General features: G+C 40.9%; 1 protein-coding gene across 15 annotated transcripts in view; it reads right to left on the minus strand.

The window, feature by feature from the left end:
* LOC105489812 (microtubule affinity regulating kinase 3) overlaps positions 1-19,466 on the minus strand; it is a 119,306-nt gene that overhangs the window by 37,117 nt on the left and 62,723 nt on the right. For 10 of the 15 annotated variants that reach the window (XM_011754937.2, XM_011754934.2, XM_011754933.2 and 7 more), the window contains 8 exons: positions 17,868-17,933; positions 12,312-12,382; positions 7,052-7,108; positions 3,392-3,628; positions 3,093-3,212; positions 2,741-2,840; positions 2,011-2,123; positions 1,016-1,169 (listed from right to left, as the gene is read on the minus strand). In XM_011754937.2, the coding sequence (XP_011753239.2) occupies positions 1,016-1,169; positions 2,011-2,123; positions 2,741-2,840; positions 3,093-3,212; positions 3,392-3,628; positions 7,052-7,108; positions 12,312-12,382; positions 17,868-17,933 (918 nt within the window). Of the gene's footprint in view, positions 1-1,015; positions 1,170-2,010; positions 2,124-2,740; positions 2,841-3,092; positions 3,213-3,391; positions 3,629-7,051; positions 7,109-12,311; positions 12,383-17,867; positions 17,934-18,670; positions 19,385-19,466 lie in introns of those variants that run through there. The other 5 variants (XM_011754938.2, XM_011754936.2, XM_011754931.2 and 2 more) reach the window with 3 other exon arrangements.

The raw sequence follows: 19,466 nt of genomic DNA on the forward strand, positions 1-19,466 counted from the left end.
CAAAAATAAATAAATAAAAAAAAAATTAAAAAAATAAAAATAAAAAGGGTAAAAATAATTTCCTCAGTTCAAGTACTTGATAGTCACAAGTGTCCAGTAGCTACTGAACTGGACAGCACAGATATACGAAACTGTAATGATCACAGAAAGTTCTACTGGACAGTGCTACTCTACAAAGTAAATCCAATGCAGAGGTGAAGAGAGTAAATAGAACTATAGAGTTAGTGCTGGGCATGGTGGCTCATGCCTGTAATCCTAGCACTTTAGGAGGCTGAGGTGAGAGAATCACTTGAACTTGGGAGTTTGAGACCAGTTTGGGCAACACAGTGAGACCCCCATCTCCATTAAAAAAAAAAAAAAAAAAAAGAAAGAAAGAAAAAAGAAAAACTACAGATTAAAGCAGAGGTTCTAGAATGGCAAGTGGAAAGGTTTCCACTCAACTAAGCTTTATCCAGCAAAAATCTACTGAATGTACAAAGAAGAACAGAGCCTTGAAGTAATATGTAATCATGGAAGCACCTGCAGGAAGACTAAGAAAAAATGCTGGCCAGGCATGGTGGCTCATGCCTGTAATCCCAGCACTTTGGGAGGCCGAGGTGGGCAGATCACTTGAGGCCAGGAGCTGAAGACCAGCCTGGCCAAATGCGGTGAAACCCCATCTCTACTAAAAATACGAAACTTAGCCAGGCATGGTGGTACATGCCTGTAGTCCCAGATACTCGGGAGGCTGAGGCAGGAGAATTGCTTGAACTTGGGAGGTGGAGGCTGCACTGAGCCAAAATTGTGCCACTGCACTCCAGCCTGGGCAACAGAGTGAGACTCTGTCTCAAAGAAAAAAAAAAAAGAAAGAAAAGAAAAAAGAAAAGAAAAAAGGGAAGGAAGGAAATAAATAAATAAATAAATAAATGCCAAGAAAAGACATCAAGCCAAGCTCTGAGCAAGAGAATGTTTCCCAGTGCTAGGAGACCTCTTGCCTGGACTCTAAGAGAAGGCACTGGGATACTCCAAAACTTACCATGGTCACTGTAGCGTCTTTGCTTCTGGCTTGAAGAAACACTTCTCTGCACTTTGTGGTGAGGAGACTGGCCAGTACTGTTGTTGAGATCACTGCTTGGCCTAACCTTAGCAAGTGAAAGATTGCTGCTAGAACTGGAATCACTAGCATCCAGCTAAGAGAAAATGAGAAAAACAGAGCAAACCACAACACGAACCCAAATGGTTTATTAGGAAGTTAAACTTTTCATTAACACAGACCTCTCATAAACCGTTCATTCAGAGAGAGGAGGAATCACAACGTACAAAAATGACAACCCTAAACTCAAGTAAAAGCAGTTTTCTGACTGCTGGAAAGACATTAAAGGTAATGTATGTGTGATTTTCTTCCCAGGCTTTCTCAAATTTAACTTTAAATGCTCTATTTACTTCATCTGATGCTTTACGTCATTTCTAAGCTATTAATGACTATAGGTTAATTTATGAAAGACCAGGTTTATGATAATATCCATCTTTTTTTTTTTTTGAGACATAGTCTCACTCTGTCACCCAGGCTGTAGTGCAGTGGTGCGATCTTGGCTCACCGCAACCTCCGCCTCTCAGGGTCAAGTGGTTCTCTTGCCCCAGCCTCCCAAGTAGCTGGGATTACAGGTACGCGCCAACACATCCGGCTAATTTTCTGTTTGTTTGTTTGTTTGTTTTAGCAGAGACAGAGTTTCCCTATGTTGGCCAGTCTGGTCTCAAACTCCTGGTCTCAAGTGATCTGTCCACCTTGGTCTCCCAAAGTGCTGGGATTACAGGTGTGAGCCACCACACCTGGTCAATATCCATCATTAAGGGTTAAGTTAAAATAGCTTATAATAGTCATAGGATTTAGATTTGCTATTTGCAGGTAAAGCTAAAAAATGATGTATCAAATGTTACAAATATTCAAAAGATAAAAACTAAGAAAACAGTTTATATAAACTAATAATTACATAAAGGGTATTTCAGCTCTTTCTCTCTGATTACTCTTACCTCTGAAGATTTTCTCCCCAGTAACAAATATGTAGCTGTGATTTCATCATATTTCATTTTACTAAGAGATTCTTGAATTTCTTCTTGTGAATATCCCATTCCCACCATAATATCTAAAAGAAAGGCATAATACAGTTTATGTGTTTTGTTTGGGTAAGAAATCATCCTTTTTTTTTTTTTTGAGACAGAGTTTTGCTCTTGTTGCCCAGGATGGAGTGCAATGGCGTGATTTCGGCTCACCGCAACCTCCACCTCCCAGATTCAAGCAATTCTCCTGCCTCAGCCTCCCAAGTAGCTGGGATTACAGGCATGCGCCACCACACTCAGCTAATTTTGTATTTTTAGTAGAGATGGGGTTTCCGCATGTTGGTCAGGCTGGTCTCGACCTCCTGACCTCAGGTGATCTGCCCACGTCGGCCTCCCAAAGTGCTGGGATTACAGGCATGAGCCACTGTGCCCAGCCAGAAATCATTCTTTTATAGGGTAAAGTAATTTTCATTTGACCTAAAAGATGACATATTACATACATTTTCTAACATAAATGGGCACTTGTTTCAGAGTTACTGGAAACTACAGGTAGTTACGTTCCTAAATATGACAGAACAGATAAACTGTTCATATAACTTGTGCTTAACTTTCCATTATTCACATTTTAGGCACAGACATGAGTCAAAACAGAAATGTGTTACTTAGACAACTACACATGAACATGCAGGCATGGAGTCATTACCTATTCTTTTTTGGTCTGAGATGTCTAGCTCTGGTTCAACGAATGGTTTCAGTTCATCTTCTTCATGCCCTGCATTGATCCACCTGTCCTTCATGATTTGCTAAAAAAGGTAAACTGTTCATTAGCAGAGTAAAATGAAATATTCTGATAACCATAATATTTACAAAAATTTATTTTCAACATTTCATTGACTATCGTTCAAAACATAAACTCAAAAATATTTTTTTTAATGTTTTAATTCTTCCTTAAGAAGCCGCAGGATGTATCCAGTAGGGCATACAAATCAAGCAAAGACCTAAGGCCACTCTAAAGACTCTCCAAAGTTGTTGCTTGTTTCCACCTACATGATTACCTCTAGAGTGCCGCGTTTAATTGGATTTAGCACCAGGAAACGTTTGAGAAGGTTTTCACAGTCTGTAGACATGTAGAAGGGAATTCTGTATTTCCCTCTTAATACTCTCTCTCTCAGTTCCTTTGGGGAGGTAGAGAGGAAAGAAAACAAGTAAGTCAACCTTTTAGGTTTAGTTAACAAAGCACCACAAAAAACCCCCTGAAACCCCTCCACTGATACAATGTTAAAAAATATTAAGCCATACAATATTTGGAAACTTCTTTTAGTTTAGTGAAGTACATGGGTGCAGCTTCTTATACCTTTAGGTTTTGCCCATCAAAGGGAAGTGAGCCACTGACTAGTGTGTATAAAATGACCCCCAGACTCCATACATCCACTTCTGGCCCGTCGTATTTCTTGCCCTGGAAGAGCTCAGGTGCTGCGTATGGAGGACTGCCACAAAACGTGTCGAGTTTACTGCCAACGGTAAATTCATTGCTAAAACCGAAATCTGCTATTTTAATGTTCATATCGGCATCTAACAATAGATTTTCAGCCTAGAGGGAAAACATGAAGACAAAAATGAAATTTAACCAAAATAGAATTAGAATTACGACAGGATTAGGCATTTCAGAAAAGTTTTCTGTAATGATATAAAGTTACCTCCTAATTAATGTGAAAACATTCTTTCTACAGACAAAAACAGGAGACAAGTTAGAGCTCCTTATTTTATAACTAACAATAATAAACATGAAGTATAGATTAATTCTAGCACTAATTTAAACATCAATGTCCCAAGATCAAGAAAAATCTTGACATTTTTTTTTCAATTAATAATAATAATAATAATATGGGGGCCGGGCACGGTGGCTCATACCTATAATCCCAGCACTTTGGGAGGCCGAGGTGGCCGAATCATCTGAGGCCAGGAGTTTGAGACCAGCCTAGTCAACATGGTGAAACCCTGTCTTTACTAAAAATACAAAAATCAGCTGGGCATGGTGGTACACACCTGTAATCCCAGCTACTAAGGAGGCTGAGGCAGGAGAACTGCTTGAACCCGGGAGGGGGAGGTTGCAGTGAGCTGAGATCGTGCCACTGCACTCCAGCCTGGGCGACAGAGTGATACTCCATCTCAAAAACAAAAAACAAGAATAATATGGGGCAGGGGTAGGGGCAGGGCCAGGTACAAGTGGCTCACTTGGGCCCAGGAGTTCGAGACCACCTTGGGCAATATAGTGAGACCCCTTCTCTACAAAAAAAAAAATAAAATAAAATTAGCTGGGTATGGTGGCACACGTCTGTAATCCCAGCTACTTGGAAGGCTTATGTGGGAGGATCTCTTAAGCCTGGGAGTTTGAGGCTGCAATGAGCTATGATTGTGCCACTGCACTCCAGCCTGGGTGACAGAGTAAAACCCTGTCTCAAAAAATACATAACTTTTTTTAAAAAGGGGCATTTCATAAAAACTGCTGAATAGCTATAAAATGGCTGTTAATGAGGAGGGGAGAATCCCAAACCTCATTCAAGAGTCAAATCACGGCTAAGTGCGGTGGCTCACGCCTGTAATCACAGCACTTCTGGAAGCTGAGGCGGGTGGATCACCTGAGGTCAGGAGTTGGAGACCAGTCTGGCCAACATGGTGAAGCCTCATCTCTACCAAAAATACAAAAAATCAGCCAGGTGTGGTGGTGGGCACCTGTAATCCCAGCTACTTGAGAGGTTGAGGCAGGAGAATTGCTTGAACGTGGGAGGTGGAGCTTGCAGTGAGCCGAGATTGCACCACTGCACTCCAGCCAGGGCGACAGAGCGAGACTCTGCCTCAAAAAAAAAAAAAAAAAAAGAGAGCGACAAATCACAGTCACTTTATTTTATTTTTTTTTTGAGACGGAGTCTCGCTCTGTCGCCCAGGCTGGAGTGCAGTGGCACCATCTCGGCTCACTGCAAGCTCGGCTTCCCGGGTTCACGCCATTCTCCTGCCTCAGCCCCCAGAGTAGCTGGGACTACAGGCGCCCGCCACCATGCCCGACTAATTTCTTTTTGTATTTTTAGTAGAGACGGCGTTTCACCATGTTAGCCAGGATGGTCTCAATCTCCTGATCCGCCCGCCTCAGCCTCCCAAAGTGCTGGGATTACAGGCTTGAGCCACCACACCCGGCCTAGTCACTTTATTTTAACAAACATTTCCTATTTTCTATGTGGCTACTCCACAGCAGATGCTATATGAATGTCTGGATGGATAATGATGAACAAGACAGATAAAACCTTAACAGCTCACAGTTTAGAAGAGGCAGAATGATAAGCAGCTGTCCTGAGACACAAATGCCATAACTGAAGAGGCACAGGGAGTTGTGGGTTGGCACTGAAAGGTGTGGATGGCTTCCCAGACGACGTGCGATCAAAGCACCAGAAGGTGCATCTGATCACAATGGATGTGTTGATGAGGGATATTTCAGGCAGAATAAAGAGTGTGAGAACCCATGTGAGACAGAGCATGTTTCACACAAGAAACTGAAAGACAGTATGTGGGATAGAGATGTGTAGAGGGGGCTGGGGAGATGGTCAGGGCTTGATCACAAAGGACTGTACTTGAGAAGTTTGAGTTTTCATTGTAAGAGCAATGGGAAGCCACTGAAGAGTTGTTCAAGCAGAGAAATGACCATCTTGTTTGTGTTTCCTTAAAAGACCATTCTGTGTGCAGTGTAGAAAAAATACATGGGAAGAAGAGGCACTAGAAGCAGAGAAGAACAGGTAAGAAAGTAGTGTCGAAATCAACTATGAGATAATGATGGTCTGGCCTTGGATAGTGTAACAGGGGCATAAAAGAGTGAGCTTAAGAGATATTTGGAACAGAGCAGCAAAAGGACTTGGTGACTGAGTGGTAGTACAGGAGAGTAAGGCACCTGAGGGACATTAGTCACCTGAATGAGAAGTGAACATTCATGTTTATAGGCTTTGAACCTGCTGCACCCAATGGATGTTTACATGAAGATACGCTTTGCTCAGCTGGGTCCTGGATCCCAGAAGAGTGCTCTGGCCGCAGGAATGGATTTGGGACCATCAGCATACAGTTGGCTACTGAAGCTGAGAGAGTGCATGTGAATGCTCTAGGGGCGGGTGCAGAGAACAAGCAAGTCAATGACAATTACGTGAGGGGAGAGCGAAGATGAATGCCAAGTTAAGACACAGAATCTAGGAAATGTTTAGAGAAATATGGCTATGAAGGGGAAGAGAGAAAAAACGTGTATCTGGAAGGGGAACAGGGATGGCTTTTTAGTTTTTTTTTAAAAAAAAAGTAGACTTGAGCATGTGTAAATGCTGCTGGTGAAAGGCAAGTAGAGAGGGAGAGTGAATAAACAAATGGAGAGAAAAGAGGCATCAGACAGAGCACAGCCCCCAGAGGGAATCAGGACCCAGAGCTCAGAGCAGAAGCACCCCACTCTCCTGTAACAGGATGGAAAGAAGTGATGGATGTGGGTAGGTGAAGGTAGGTTTGAGGGCCTGGTAGAAAATGAGAGTTTCTGCCTTGTGTTTTCTATTTTCTCTATGTAATACGAAACCTCATCCTATGCCAGAGTGAGGGCAGAGGCTGAGGACCTTGAAAGAGGTCTAAAACGGGCACTGCTGTTAACGGGAGAGAATGCTGATGAAAACAGCAGAAATGAATGCCAGGTGGCACTGAGGATGCTGTGGGTGCGACCATACATTTCTGGAGGCCCCCATTTGTTTGGTTGTGTGATGACTGTCCTCCAGAGATCAACCACCAGTCACCTTAACTGAAATGTAAAATACTTTCAATAAACTTTATTTTTCTTTATTTTTAATGCTCTTTCCTATAACTTGATTAAGAGGATTCAATTATTGTGGGATTTTAAAAAATGTTAGTAAGTCTAATCTACACCTCATTTGTGTAATGACCACTGAGAGAACTGCACACATACAGACAGAGCATACACTGAGAGTGAGGCACTTCTACTTACCTTGAGGTCTCGATGTACGATCCGTTTCTGATGGCAGTATTGAACTGCAGACACAATCTGAATAGGAGAGACACAGAGTCAGTCATTACTGGTGCAGATTCGTAATTAAGATGAAAATAACTTTGTTAATGTTCACACATATAGAATACTCAGTAGGCACTCGAATGTCCATGTGGATTTCTAAAAACAATTTTCCTATGCCTTGAACTTTCCAGTCTGGAGAAATTCAGGGGTGAGGGCAAAAACAAACAGGTGAGGATGTTCTTCTGTTTTCTACTGTTTTAACTGAAGTCTCTTTTTGGACCCTATCCACTGACATTCCATTGACTGTGTAGTGCCAGGACCCAACAAACTGACTGGATCTGGAGGACCCTGGCTGCCCCTAGGCCCAGATGGCTCTGGTGCAACCTCTTTTTTTTTTTTTTTTTTTTGACAGTCTTGTTCTATCACCCAGGCTGGAGTGCAGTGGCATCATCTTGGCTCACTGCAACCTCCCTCTCCCGGGTTCAAGCAGTTCTCCTGCCTCAGCCTCCTGAGTAGCTGGAATTACAAGTGTGTACCACCATGCCCGGCTAATTTTGTATTTTCAGTAGAGACGGGGTTTCACCACGTTGGTCAGGCTGGTCTCGAACTCCTGACCTCAGGTGATCTGCCCGCCTCAGCCTCCCAAAGTGCTGGGATTACAGGCGTGAGCCACTGTGCCTGGCCTGGTGCAACCTTTCCATATCCTTAGAGTCAACTTCAAACCAGCGGTTAGAGAGTTGCCCATACCCAGGTGTTAATCCAGGTTAATCCATACCTGGATTAATCCTTTCTCAACTAGATCAAAGGATTACTCTTCTGTAAGTGCCCTTCTCAGCCTGTTTCCTGCAACAGTCTTTCTATTAACTAATGTGGATTATGGAGAGCAAAAGTTAGTTAACTTCTCTGAGGGTCAGTTTCCTCTTCCTTTATTAAAATGGAGGAATGAATGTTGTAACGTATGTGAACTATGAAAACTACTATGTGCACGTGCACTATTAAGGATTCCTCCCACTTTCAGCAAACAGTATGCTTTTATTTAGTCAACTTGCAATCATGCCTATGATTAAACAATTGTTTTACTGAAATTTCACACTTACTGGTCACTTAAAAAAAGTCTTCTAATATTAAAGCTTTATATGCTCATTGTAGAAATTTCAGGAAATACAGAAAAGTCTACAGAAATATATTCCTGCATTACCACTAAGTAGAGGTAACATCTCGATATTTTGTTGCACTTGCATCTAGTCTTTTCTTTGATATTCTGCATGTATATTTAGACACATATGATTACATATACACAAAACTGAGGTTATAATAAAAATACTGTTGGTTCCTCCAAATCATCATCAACACTTAGCTGTAAGCCCCATGCACCCCACCCATGGACATAAAATCTCAGAGGGCTGTACAACATTTTGGTTCAGAATAAGCAGCAAGGAAAAGTTAAACTGGGGTTAGGATGAGATAACAAAAATCAGCACTTTCATTATTTAAAATTAACATTCAGACTATCAGAACCACTTAAAATTAACTAAAGGTACAAAAATTCCAATGCCAAAACACGGGTTTTAAAGCATCTGTTACTTTGGATTTATCACTATTGTTCTATTCTGTCAGCATGAAAACTGGAAAAGTAAAACAGCTTTGTTTTCCCAAAACAAAGTAATAGTTTGGTCACCTAGGATACAGGTAAATTTTATTTAATCTTTTCCCTTTTCTCATTCAGAATTTATATTAGTTTTTCCTCATATTGAGATTTTTCTTATAGTTTATTTTCAAATTCTGCTTTTGAATCAGATTTGATGATTTCCTGCCCTTTCTCAAAGAGATCAAAGGATTTCTCTCTCTCTTTAGCTCCAAAACAGCTCAAAGCTAACTTGATGCCACAATAAGCTGAAAAGACTCAACTTGAACCCACTGCTTTTTTTGCATTCTATCAGCAGCTAGAAATGGTGATTGCTAATAGATGTTATCTAGGTTGAACTATGAATGTTAGCCTAAATCACTTTCAATCATACATAAAAGAGCATCAAAGAATCAGTATCGCCGGCCGGGCGCGGTGGCTCAAGCCTGTAATCCCAGCACTTTGGGAGGCCGAGACGGGAGGATCACTAGGTCAGGAGATCGAGACCATCCTGGCTAACATGGTGAAACCCCGTCTCTACTAAAAAATACAAAAAACTAGCCAGGCGAGGTGGCGGGCGCCTGTAGTCCCAGCTACTCAGGAGGCTGAGACAGGAGAATGGCCCGAACCCTGGAGGCGGAGCTTGCAGTGAGCTGAGATCCGGCCACTGCACTCCAGCCTGGGCGAAAGAGCGAGACTCCGTCTCAAAAAGAAAAAAAAAAAAAAAAAAAAGGAATCAGTATCACCAGCCCACCAAGAAAGAGGTAAGTAAAAAAGATGGAGCTGGAAATCTACTTTTTTTTCTCGGAAAAGAACAAGAGCTCAACCAAAAAATTAAAACTTCGTAAGTAGTAACTAGGATGGGCTTGGTGAGGAAGCAGGAAGGGGAAAACCCATCTGGTGATGAATATGGAAAAGGGATCACACACAGTGTACTTTGTGTGTGGCATACCTTCCCTTTTGTCATAAATAGAAAAACTTCTTTTTACTTAGTCAAAGTAATGATGACTTATAAACTCCTAGAAAGCACAGAAATTGAGGCTGAGCGCGATGGCTCACGTCTGTAATCCCAGCGTTTTGGGAGGCTGAGGAGGTCAGATACTTGAGATCAGGAGTTCGAGACCAGCCTGGCCAACAGTGGTGAAATCCTGTCTCTACTAAAATTACCAAAAAAAAAATTAGCTGGGCGTGGTGCACACTTGTAATCCCAGCTACTCGGAAGGCTGAGGCAGGAGAAACATTTCAACCTGGGAGGTGGAGGTTGCAGTGAGCTGAGATCACGCCACTGCACTCCAGCCTTAGTGACAGAGGGAGACTCCATCTCAAAAAACAAAAACAAAGAAACCACAGCATTTGAAACAGAAAAGTAGAAACACCAATATCATGCATATCCTTCCAAGTCTAATGGAGTTGTCTTAGGCAAATACCATGGAAGAAGGGGTCAATTCTAAAGCACTCTAAATCAATTTGCTAACTGTAAAAACACATACATACAAAACATCTTTTCTAGTCCAACTAATAGGCTCCACAAATAAAGACTTCAGAATTTCTGCAGGGAATTTACAATAAAAATTGGAGTAATTGCCTCAAGATTTAGGTTAGTAAGCTCTTGCTGGGTGACATCAGTCCCTTCCTCATAGTCAATAAGCGATCTTCACATATATGTTTGCAAGTCAGATTCATCTAAGCAGGAAGGAATGTAAGTTGTATGAAGCAAAAACATTTTACCTTTTAGGTGACCAATTTATAAAAATTAAGAGTACAGTTATGGAAAGAGCCAAGCAGACTTTTTTCTAATAAAAATCTGAATTTCCTTTCATAGACCATACAATCAAATGATATTAGAATTGCAAAGAAGTATGGAATTCATCAAGTTTTTTTTTTTTTTTTTTATAGCTTTAAAAACAGGATCAGAGAAGTTAAATGATAGCCAAAGTTGATTTTTACTTCGGTTTTAGTACATTTGAATTCAAAGTACCATTAGTATTTAAGCAACAGCAAAATATAAGCAACATTTATAAGAAACTTAGTCTTATCACTTACAAATGTAAACATCAGACTAAGCAAATCAAAGGAGACTTGAACTTTATTTAATAGTCTGTCCATCTTGACAACCTTGTATATGAATAAAACAAAATATAAAGGTTCTGAGAGAAATGAGGCTATAATTCCATTTCAGTGTAGACCTTGTGAGAATATAGAGTTAATTTAAAAGCAGTGAAGCACTGCTCCTGTCCTTCATCTAAATAAGGGGTTGTCAAATTATGGCCTCTAGTTACATCCGGCCCATCCCTGTTTTTGTAAATAAAGTTTTGTTGGAACACAGTCACGTTCATTCATTTGGTATTGTCTACAGCTGCTACTTTTTTTTTTGAGATAGAGTCTCACTCTGTCACCCAGGCTGAAGTGCAATGGCGTGATCTTGGCTCACTACCACTTCGATCTCCCGGGTTCAAGTGATTCTCCTGCCTCAGCCTCCCCAGTAGCTGGGATTATAGGCTCCTGCCATCATGCCCGGCTAATGTTTGTGTTTTTGTAGAGAGAGCGTTTCACTATGTTAACCAGGCTGGTCTTGAAGTCCTGACCTCAAGCGATCCATCCACCTCGGCCTCCCAAAGTACTGGGATTACAGGCATGAGCTGCAGCACCCAGCCTACGACTGCTTCTAAGCTACAACAGGAGAGTTAAATAGTTGCGACAGAGACAGTGTGGTCCACAAAGCCTAAAATGTTCACTATCGGGCCCTTTACAGAAGTTTGCTGATTCCCAGTCTAGATAATAGCACAATATAATGACTGCAAATCTGAGTTTTGGGGTCAGAGGGTATGAGACTCTGAGTCTATGGCAGGTCTCCTACTTGAAAGGCAATTCTGGGACCTGCCTGGGCAATACAGCGAGACCCCATTCTCCACAATAAGTGGGGGAAAAAAAAAAAAAAGAAAGGCAATTCTGGGCAAGTCATTTAATCTTCCCATGTCTCAGCTGTCTTATTTTTTTTAGCAAAGGGGTATAACACAAGGTGGTTGTAAGATTTACATTAATGTTGGTAAAGTACTTATCTCAGTGTGTGGCATGGTCAATCAGTAACAGTAATTATTATTAATAAAGACAGGAGAGTTAAGTAACCTGTATGCTTAAAACCTGCTTATTAAAACCCATGTCTCTTTAAAAAGCAGAGTAAAAACAAAGCAAGAAGTAAAGTTACCAATTAACAGTTTGAGTTACACTTGGTCTTGGTTTATGTTAGACAAAGCTAATAATGAATTTTGGGGTTCTGACACTCTGCTTGCTAAAAACTCTGAAATGGTTTTAATTAATGTAATCACACAGGCATTTTTGAAAGGCTCTATATTTTTAAGGCTCAATTGTAAAAAGGGAAGGTTAAGTATAAGACTAATGCTCCCACTACAAAGCTAGGAATAGAACCAAGGCTGCCTCCAGCACAGTGCCTCAGGTATGAAAAGCACTTCATAAATTTTTGTTGAATTGAATGGCCAACCCCTGCCATCCAATAGGCCGTATAAGCATTTATGGAGGCAAACACTTGTTTGCTTCAGGGTTTAAGTGAGACAAATTATCAAATTAACAAAGTAAAGACACATTAATTCATACCTGTCTAAATTTAGCTCTTGCTTCTTTTTCCTTCATCCTGCCATGTGCAACCAAATAGTCAAATACTTCACCTACGGGTGAGAGAAATAAAAGTAAGTAGAAATCCTACTTCTGAGCATTAATTTTCCCATAAATTGATAATGTTTCACTTTTAGCAATGCTCTAATTTTTAAATATAGATATAAAGTTAGCCAGAAATACGTGGAATTTGAGCTAAGCTGGCTTTAAGTTTAACTACAGGCATTTAAATTCACCAACAAAATCTTTAAGCTGGAGAAAAGCCTTAAAATTAAATTCCCTATGCTTAAATTATAAAACTCTTATTTTAAAGAGCATTTTCAATAGGTTTTAATAAAAACTAAGCAATGAAAACAGAAAATTAAAATGGATGAAGTTATTTGTGTTAGAAGAGGACATCCTTATTGTGGGATTATGACAAAGTATTTCCTGAATATATTCATTCATTCAACAAATATTTACTGAATGTCTATTAACTGCAAGGCACTGTTCTAGGTAGGCTCCGTGGAAATGCAGCAGTGAACACAAGATCCTTTCCTCAGAGAGTTTACATTCTAGTTGGGGGAGGGGGCAATAAATGAATAAACATATAGTGTATAAGAGGACAGTAAGTGCTGTGGAGAGAAAGTAGGAGAAAGAGACAGACAAGCGAGCCTGTGCATGCACACACTTGTGTTTTGCTGACTACTTGAGGGTGTGGACAATGTAGTTATCTGGGGTAAGATTCTATAGTAGTAAGAGAAACAGCAAGAAGGCTGGAGAAATGTGAATGAGGGGAAGAGGGTAGTTCATGAGGCTAGGAAGAGTCCTGTAGGCTGTGGTGAGGACTCTGGCTCTACTATAAGTGAGATGAGAAGCAGAGATGAAATGACTGACCTCTTAAAAGGATCACTGGCTGCTAGCGGGGAAGAGGCTTCCAATGATGGGAAGGGACAGGAAGACTAATCGGGAGATCAGTACAATAATCAAACCAATCATGAAAGTGACGGGGACTGGAGTGGGAAGCGCAGTGGTGGTGAGAAGTGGGAGCTCAGGATACAAGGAGGTGAAGCCAACAGAACTAGCTGATGCACACCTAGGTGGCAGTTTACACAATATTAATTCCTTGGGAAAGAAAGGTGACACTTCAAGGAATGTATTATTAGCACTGTCAAGTGCTTATCAAGGTAGAATAAAGAATCACCACCTCTGAAATCAATAGACAAGAATACTAATTTAGAAAATTAGATATAGGCCGGGTGCAGTGGCTCACGCCTGTAATCCCAGCACTTTGGGAGGCCGAGACGGGCGGATCACGAGGTCAGGAGATCGAGACCATCCTGGCTAACACCGTGAAACCCCGTCTCTACTAAAAAAATACAAAAAAATTAGCCGGGCAAGGTGGCAGGCGCCTGTAGTCCCAGCTACTGGGGAGGCTGAGGCAGGAGAATGGCGTGAACTTGGGAGGCGAAGCTTGCAGTGAGCCAAAATTGCACCACTGCATTCCAGCCTGGGCGACAGAGCAAGACTTCGTCTCAAAAAAAAAAAAAAAAAAAAATTAGATACAAAGTATTTTCGGGAAAGAAACATCCTTATTTCACACAAAAAAGGAATACATCCACCAGCTTAGTGAAAATATTAAACTAAAATATTTTGATACTTGAAAGTCATTATGAATTACACAATTATCTCTGACTTTGAAACTCTTATTAACCCTAACTCTGAAAGAACAAATTTTACATAATGAATGGGCATCAATATTTTCATGTTATTACTTGATTGCTTAATGATCCTTTTTTTTTTGAGAGAGAGAAAGAGTTGTGCTGTCGCCCAGGCTGGAGTGCAGTGGCCCGATCTTGGCTCACTGCAACCTCTGCCTCCCATGTTCAAGCAATTCTTGTGCCTCAGCCTCCTGAGTAGCTGGGATTACAGGCGTGCATCACCACACCCGGCTAATTTTTGCATTTTTAGTAGAGATGGGGGTTTCACCACGTTGGCCAGGCTGGTCTCAAACTCCTGGCCTCAAATGATCCGCCCATCTTGGCCTCCCAAAGTGCTGGGATTACAGGCATGAGCCACCATGCCCAGCCTGTATAATGATCTTTTAAAAGGCATTACACACTGTTGAGTTTACACAACACAATTCACTTAACTATGATGAATTATGAAGTTAAATGTCAGCTCAGTAAAGTGTCAGCATTTTCTATGCGAATGACCTTTCTATTTGCAGAAAAGCACACAATGTCAAAACAAGTGGTTAATAAGCAAAAACAACTAAACATGAGTGAATATCATATGGAAGAGTTTTTACTTTAAAAAAAGATTAAGCCCACTAACATTTGTAGAATAACACAGATAAAATCCAAGTCTGTCAATATAATTTTGACAGATTTTTTTCTAAATTTAAATTCAATATAAACCTCTTAAGAGATTCCTGGAACCATATGTCACACTCATAATTATTAAACTATAATTCAGGAGTTCAACTTTTAAACCAGGAATTCAATCTAGATCTTTTTTTCCTTATTAAAAATGTATTAACATTCAGGTTAAGCAGCTGAACTGAAAAACACTTAAGGCTATTTATTAGAGATAAAAGAAGCAAGAAGCAAAGAGTGGCTCTCCTGCCTGGGCAGGGAACAGGTGGCTGGATGGAAGGACACTGACAGGCCAGTTCAGAAAGCCCTTAGTTCTAGTTCAGGTCCTGAAACAAACTAGCTATGGACCCCTTGGCATAGAACAAACTTTCTGAGCTTTAGTTTCATCTGTAAAAATTAGACCATCGCCCTATAATTTCTACGATTATTTTCAATTCTAAAATTCTATGAGTCTACCAAATCAAAAGGCAGCAGGCTGGGGGGTCGGGGAGATGCAATGGTGGAATGGGTGGCCAATTTAATAAAACTTTTCACAATGTCAAACACATCAACAATAAAACATATGTCCTGGAAATTGTTTTAATAAACAACAAAACAGTGTTAAAGAGGCCAGGTGCTGTGGCTCAAACCTGTAATTCCAGCAATATGGGAGGCCAAGGCAGGTGGATCGCTTGAGGTCAGGAGTTCAAGACCAGCCTGGCCAATGTGGCAAAACCTCACGTCTACTTAAATTACAAAAATTAGCCGGGTGTGGCGTACGCCTGTAGTCCCAGCTACTCGGGAAGCTGAGGCACGAGAATCGCTTGAACCCAGGAAGCAGAGGTTGCAGTGAGCTGAGATGGCACCATTGCACTTCAGCCTGGGCAACAGAGCGAGACCCTGTCGCAAACCAAACCAAACCAAACCCAACCCAAGGTAATACAGAACCATCACCTTGGATTAAATGATTAAATGCTGTTACAATGCTGCCAAGTGCACTGAGCCCTCAGAGGGGGTTCCTATGCTCACCGTGAAGCTCAGCTCAGCACATGTTACTTGCCAGGTCACATGGCCAATGAGGGCCACTGGCTGGATTCACTCCATGTCTGTCTTTTCCAGAGCCCATCCTCTTTCTACTAAACCTGGATGCTTCTCAGATGTTTTTGTCTTGCCCCTATAGGAGTAATCTCTGTGACCTGGGTAGCTAAAATAGATGGGAACAGAAAGCCATGACCGACCAACAAACTAGAAATGCTATCTGTCAGAGCACTAGGGATCCAGGCCCAGAGTGCCCACAGTGAGACTTCCCAGACTCCATTTCCTCAGGGGTAAAAAGCCCATCACTCACTGCGTGGCCACAGCATGGAGTCGCTGTGAAGGTCAAAGGAGATCTGGTAAGAGAAAGCACCTTGTACACTGTAGAGGCTGTACAACAAGAGGGCTATGAACATTACTCTGTGTTGTTTGCCCATAGAAAGTATTAGAACGCCATAAAGCTTTTTGGTCCTGAAATTAACCTTCCCCTCTTTCTACTACTCCTGAAGTTTTGAAAATCCCAATGAAATTCCCACAGTAGACATATATAAAGTATAAAATACTGGCCGGGCGCGGTGGCTCAAGCCTGTAATCCCAGCACTTTGGGAGGCCGAGGCGGGCGGATCACGAGGTCAGGAGATCGAGACCATCCTGGCTAACACGGTGAAACCCCGTCTCTACTAAAAATACAAAAAACTAGCCGGGCGCGGTGGCGGGCGCCTGTAGTCCCAGCTACTCGGGAGGCTGAGGCAGGAGAATGGCGTAAACCCGGGAGGCGGAGCTTGCAGTGAGCTGAGATCCGGCCACTGCACTCCAGCCTGGGTGACAGAGCAAGACTCCGTCTCAAAAAAAAAAAAAAAAAAAAAAAAAGTATAAAATACACAGCTAATAATGAATTAGGAGTATAACAAAGTGGCGTCAGAGGTATGCGCACTACAACTCATTGTTTTGCACAACAGGTTTACAATCTTTATTTTCAATGGTAAACTCACTCAAATGAGACTATAATCCAACTTTCTATCTTCAGGTTTTGTAACACGGATCAAAGTGCTAATGATAAAACTACTACAAAGTTTAACAGAATGTGTACTCAGTAGCTTATAATTCATAAGTGCAGTCTAATTCTTATCTATTGAGTACCTGCTGTGTACCAGGCAGTGTGCTAGAGGCAGGGAACACAAAAAGATGAACAAGAAAGCTTCTGCTCTTCACAGACAATGAAACTCACGTGTGGTCCCCAAACTACAAACCCAACCCAATCTCAACCATAAAATACAAATCATTATAAAAGATGGCAGCTATAAACATGCATTTGAGAAAATGTCTACATTTTTACAAAACTGTAGGCAAATAGTTACTAGTCATTAATCTTTATTTTAAGGAAACTCTAGTGATGTGTACTGTAACCATCACTTCTGGCCTTAGGGAAGACAGACACCAGAGACATGAAAATCTGGTAAAGAAAAGCATCTAAACCAGAGCAACCACAGTACACATCTGTTTCAAACAGACTAAGCATTCATACGTTTAAATAGCCACTCAAGATAAACAAAATGTGGAGCATGTGTCCCACACACACAATGGAGTATTATTCGGCCTTAAAAAGGAATGAAATTCTGACACATGCTATGGCATGGATGAACTTTGAGGACACTATGCTGCATCAATCAGCCAGACACAAAAAGACAAATCCTGTATAATTCTACTTGTATGAGGTTCCAAGAGTAGTCAAATTCATAGAGACAGAAAGGAGAATCGTTGCCAGGGACTGGGAGAAGGAGAAATGGAGTTAGTGTTTAATGGGTGTAGAGTTTTGTGTTGTAAAATGAAAACGTTCTGGACACAGGTGGTGGTGAGGACAATGTGAATGTGCTAATACCACGGAACTGTACACCTGAAAATGATTATAATGATAATTTTAAGTGATGTATGTTTTACCACAAAAAATATCCAGGTATTTAGACATTATCAACTAACAATGCTAATAGTGAAACGCTTCACGGCAACCCCTAGAAGTGCTAAGAGTCTGCTTTTCTGACTCATCCTAGTGAATTATGGCTGTGGACATTAAATGAGACCTTAATGATGACCCATATGGGCAGTATGGTTGTGTATTTTTTTTAAAGGGAGAAAGAAAAAAACCCGATACATATATAAATGTTCTTACCTCCACTTGCATATTCCATGATTAGGTAGAGTGTTTTTTCAGTTTCAATGACTTCGAATAACTTCACTGGGGGAGAGGAGAGGATACAGAAGAAAAAGAGACAAACGTCTGTATGCACAAACCATGCACATATAAACTGTAACTATGAAAAGCAACCTTTTCCCTGTTAAAGATTTTAATAGCTGGCCCTCTAAAAAATGCTTTTAGGGAATTTTATCAAATATCACAACAACAGAAAAGAGACTATGAAAGCATGGAATTTCATAAAAACAAAGATTATTTCTGAGTGTTGTGTGACTTCCATATGTGCTCAGCAGTCCAGCAAGGTACACCTGAGCTCATTTCCTCTGTCGTCCTCACTGTCCTTCAGCACGTCTGTGCTGGCTAGCTGCCCTCCCAGCACCCCAGGAAAAGTGGCCAGCCTGTAGCAACTGCTCAGTTCTACTCTGCTCCAACAAGTGCTTATGATTATGATAAGTGCTCCAACAAGTGCTTATGATATTAAAATCTAGTTGCTTATGATTATGGCTTTAAGGATGTAATTCTATTTGAGAACTTTATTGCTTGGGAAACTTATGACAACTTTCAAAGAACAAGGTTCCTTTGTTACTTTTCTGATGCCAAAGATGGAAAGAAGTAAGGGATTACATTGCAATTAATTGAGGGGGGGAAAAACGCTTTTTTATAAGAATAATTTTCAGTAGGTCAGGGTGATTTTCCTACAGCAGTATTTTGTTACAGATGGAAATATTTCTATTATTGCTAATTCATAAAACCTTAACACATCAATTAGAAATATATACATTTTTGGCTGGGTACGGTGGCTCATGCCTGTAATCCCAGCACTTTGGGAGGCTGACGCAGGTGGATCGCTTCTGCTGAGGAGTTGGACACCAGCCTGGGCAACACGGCAAAATCCCCTCTCTACAAAAAAATGCCAAAAATTAGCTGGGTGTGGTGGCATGCGCCTGTAGTCCCAGTTACTCTGGAGACTGAGGTGGGAGAATGGCCTGAGCCAGGGTGGTGGAGGTTGCAGTGACCTGAGATCATGCCACTGTACTCCAGCCTGGACAACAGAGCTAGACCCTGTCTCAAAAAAAAAGAAAAAAAAATACACACACACATTTTAAAAATGATACTGGAGTAAATCTCTGAAGTTATCAAATCATCATTGTGCATATCTACTTTATTTTGTTAATATTTACTTTAAAATTAAGTGTACCCAAAAATGGGGGAGGGTATGCTAGTGTTTTATATTTCAGGCAATTTTCTGAGGCTTTAATAGAGTATCAGGCTAAACAAAGTGCCTAACATAGCAGTCGGTAAATGTTTGATGAACTGATGAATAAAGCTATCATACCATTCCCCAGACTCTGGTATGTTCAGATTGTGAAGAAAAGCCACTTCAGAAAGTTAAGGTACATGTGTTGGTAAACTGCATAAAAATAAAACCCTTCTAATCTTCCAATGAAAATTTGAGTCTTCTGGGAAAACTATTTTAATGCAATAGGAATTTTTTAAAATTTCAATTTATTATCAAAGATATGTTAAGTTTTAAGTACAAAACTCTAATCACGTCACAATTTAAGTAATTAAAAG

Source organism: Macaca nemestrina, chromosome 7, assembly GCF_043159975.1.
Source record: "Macaca nemestrina isolate mMacNem1 chromosome 7, mMacNem.hap1, whole genome shotgun sequence".
Taxonomy (NCBI): domain Eukaryota; kingdom Metazoa; phylum Chordata; class Mammalia; order Primates; family Cercopithecidae; genus Macaca; species Macaca nemestrina.